At 37.2% G+C, this 3,242-nt stretch overlaps 1 protein-coding gene across 1 annotated transcript in view; it reads right to left on the reverse strand.

The window, feature by feature from the left end:
- Positions 1 to 1,677: 1,677 nt before the first annotated feature.
- LOC102677879 (dexamethasone-induced Ras-related protein 1) overlaps positions 1,678 to 3,242 on the reverse strand; it is an 18,579-nt gene continuing 17,014 nt past the window's right edge. Inside the window, exons 4-5 of the mRNA XM_006610690.2 lie at positions 2,356 to 2,566; positions 1,678 to 1,916 (exon numbers count right to left, since the gene is read on the reverse strand). Coding sequence (XP_006610753.2) covers positions 1,707 to 1,916; positions 2,356 to 2,566 — 421 coding nt within the window. The 3' untranslated portion in view covers positions 1,678 to 1,706. The remainder of the gene's footprint in view (positions 1,917 to 2,355; positions 2,567 to 3,242) is intronic.

Consider the following 3,242-nt stretch of genomic DNA (forward strand, 5'->3'; position numbering starts at 1 on the left):
TGATTCGAAAATGATTGCATGAATAGAAAGGTGGACGATTCGAGTCGCATTACTTTTTAAATACCTACGACGTTTCCTCCCTAATGGTTAATTACTTTCCTCTCTTGTTACTTTGACTAACAAGGTTGTCCAAGAAAGTTTCCAGTTGTTGAGTTATTGCACAACTTCAACTGTGAGAGAGAGAGAGAAAGAAAAAATGGTAATTTCATATTAATGAACCGGATGGATGGAATTATTATAATTTTTTTCCATCGAAAAAAACAAGAAGGTACACGATACTGATAAGGAAAAAAGAGGCACGTGTTGATTATTCTTATTTACGCATTTATTACAAGAGAACGAAACGTTTCATTTGGTCCGAAAATCAGGGATGAGTTTTACGAAAAGATGCGTCTCGTGTACGTTCACACACGTTATGTTTCTTTTTTTCATTTAGCGCTTTGATTATTATATAGTTTATTAACAATGTTTCAACGTTGAGCAACATTGTGCGTTAATGTTGCAAGCGTTCGAATAATTTGAATACAAGATTCGAAAGTTTCGAGAGCGTTTCGAATTTCGATGATATTTTTTTTTTTTTTACCTTTGTTAAAAAAACAAGTCGAATCGTTCAATTTAGAATTACGAATACGATTACGAAATGAAACTCGAATCGATCGATTATAAATTGGACGAATTATAATTGCCGGTAATTATTGAAATATCGAACGATATTTCCAAATGATTCAAATTTTTCCCGATGATTGATCAGATGCATCCAATGCTCATACATATTCGATACAATAGTGTGCCATCGCGTTTCATAATAATAAATTAATTATATATACACGTATACAGTATTTGGTTCGTATCGGCTTAACGATCATGCTTAAATAGAATCCAAGCGTCACGATCAGTCGACCATTTGAACAAATTACGAGGACAAATATCGATCTTCTGTTTCGAAATCAAATTATTATCTCGATCAAATTAATTCAAAATAGAATTATTATTTTTCCATCTAATCACTGTACGTATAATCGAACAAGTTTCAAAGCATACTTCGATTTCAAACTTCGTTCGAGTAAAAGTAAATAATAAATAGTTCGATAAATATTTCGCTCAAGTGTACAAGAATGGTCGACTGTTCCTCGAAAAAAGATCCGAATGTTTATCACGAGAACGTTTATCTCTTATCCCCTTCGTCTCCCTAACCGCAATTACACCCTTTCGTACACCCTTTCCGATCGATGTCGATTGATTAATCTTAACAAACGATCCTTCGATTGTATCTTATTAATATACGTCTCACTTCCTGGACGCTATGCTAGACCTATCTCTTTAATTAATTAAGGCGAGCGGCGTGGTCGGTTTAAACGTTTCCCTTTTCTTCCACGATCCTCGCTTCACGATTCCTCGCCCCTACTCCATTACACATGATTATTAATGTGAAAAAACGCAAATACTGCCAGATACTTCACGTTTTCATCCTCCTCCACATCCTCTCGTGAACGAGCATCAAAGTTCAAAATCGTTTCTCTTCTTCCTTTTTCTAAAAGAGAGAGGGAGAGAGAGAGAGAGAGAAAGACAGAGAGAAAGATAATGATACAATGCTCGATCCACGATTGCTCGATCGTGATCGAGGGAATCGTGTTTCTTTAACGAGGATCGGATACCCAGATTCTTATATTCGTCTCGAATTCTTATTCGTTTCGACAGCAGGGATATCACTGAATGGAGCACGTCTTTCTGGCGTCTGTACGCAGGGTGATCCTCGATCCAGGCGCGTTGTTCTCATTCCCGGCTGCCAGGGAGCACGTTTTCGTTCTCATAATCATCAGATCCGTTCTGATGCTTGGCCGGCGTACGTTGGGCGCCACGACGCCGCAGGCGTCGCTCAACCGTCGCTTTATACTCAGGGTGGCTTTGTGCCTTGGCTGGAAACAAATTGTCGCTCTTTCAAACGCTTTGCAAAGAGGAGGGGGAAAAAAAGAAAAAAAAAAAAAGGAGAGAGAGATCCACTCGACACGCTCTCCGAATAGGGAACGTAATCGTTTATCCGATTTAACGCGGTGCTCACCACCCTCGAGTTATATACCCACTTGCACCGAGAGACACCCTCTTTTGTCCATCGAGTTTGAGAATCGTTCAATTCACTACTGCGAATTCGTTTTACCTCTCCTTTCGATGGAACATTCCCCCTCCGCTGTTTTGAATCGAGCACCGTGAAATGAACAAGTTTCTCTCAGCTCAATCAGCCTGGTTAAAATTCTTCAAAATTCTTTTCTACGAAGATCGTGTTCGGGGATTCATCCGTTTGGGATTCATTCGCGCCATTCGATCGTTTTAAAGGAAAGGGGAGTGATGATTTTTTACCTGTGACGGTGGTAACATGGTCGGAGATCCGAAAGTGAGTGGGACCTTTCTGTGATGATTCGGCGCCATTTCCAACGGCAAACCTGCCACTACGAACAGTTGGTAAAAAAGCTCCTCCACGTGGTAGTTCCTCTTCGCGGACGCCTCCACGAATACGCAGCAATCGTCCTGACTGTTGCAGTACTCTTCAGCCTCTTCAACCGTAACTATTCTGCGTAACAAATGGGATTCGTAATATTGCTAGAACAATCTCATAATTGATTTACTCAAAGATATTTAAATGTGTTCTTATTTTTTAATATTCGTTTTTAGTAGAACTTTTAGTTCTTCATATTTCTAAGTAATTTTTTTTTTTCAAATATCGTAAGTGAATAATACATTTCGCTTCAGCGATGGAAATAATATGGAAAATCTAAAATTTTGCTCGTTCTAAAGTTTTCATGCGATGTATTAGCATATATTATAAAAAATGTACATTTTCTTCCGCTCATTTTTTTTTTCAATGTTTCTCACTTCAACGAGGTCAAGAATGAAAATACATGTAATAATTTGTAGAATCGTACTTCGTTCGATAATATATATATATATACGTATAATATAATATAGTAGATGTCTATTAAATAATACGAATAAGATTACATTAAGAATATGTAAACGAAGCGCAAGGGAATACATTAAAAATACGCTCGAGGAAATCCTCGAGTGCAGGATAACATTTTATATTAAAAGGGTTGGAAACAGGTCACAACACTTTAACATATAATCCATAAATTTCAAGTGACAGACACTTGAAAGCTTTTGACTCTATGCTCTAGAAGGGTTGTAAAGATGATAAATGTCTTTAAAAAACATAGCAAAAAAAAAAAAAAAAAAAAAAAAAAAAAAAA

Source organism: Apis dorsata, unplaced genomic scaffold, assembly GCF_000469605.1.
Source record: "Apis dorsata unplaced genomic scaffold, Apis dorsata 1.3 scaffold_74, whole genome shotgun sequence".
Lineage (NCBI taxonomy): Eukaryota > Metazoa > Arthropoda > Insecta > Hymenoptera > Apidae > Apis > Apis dorsata.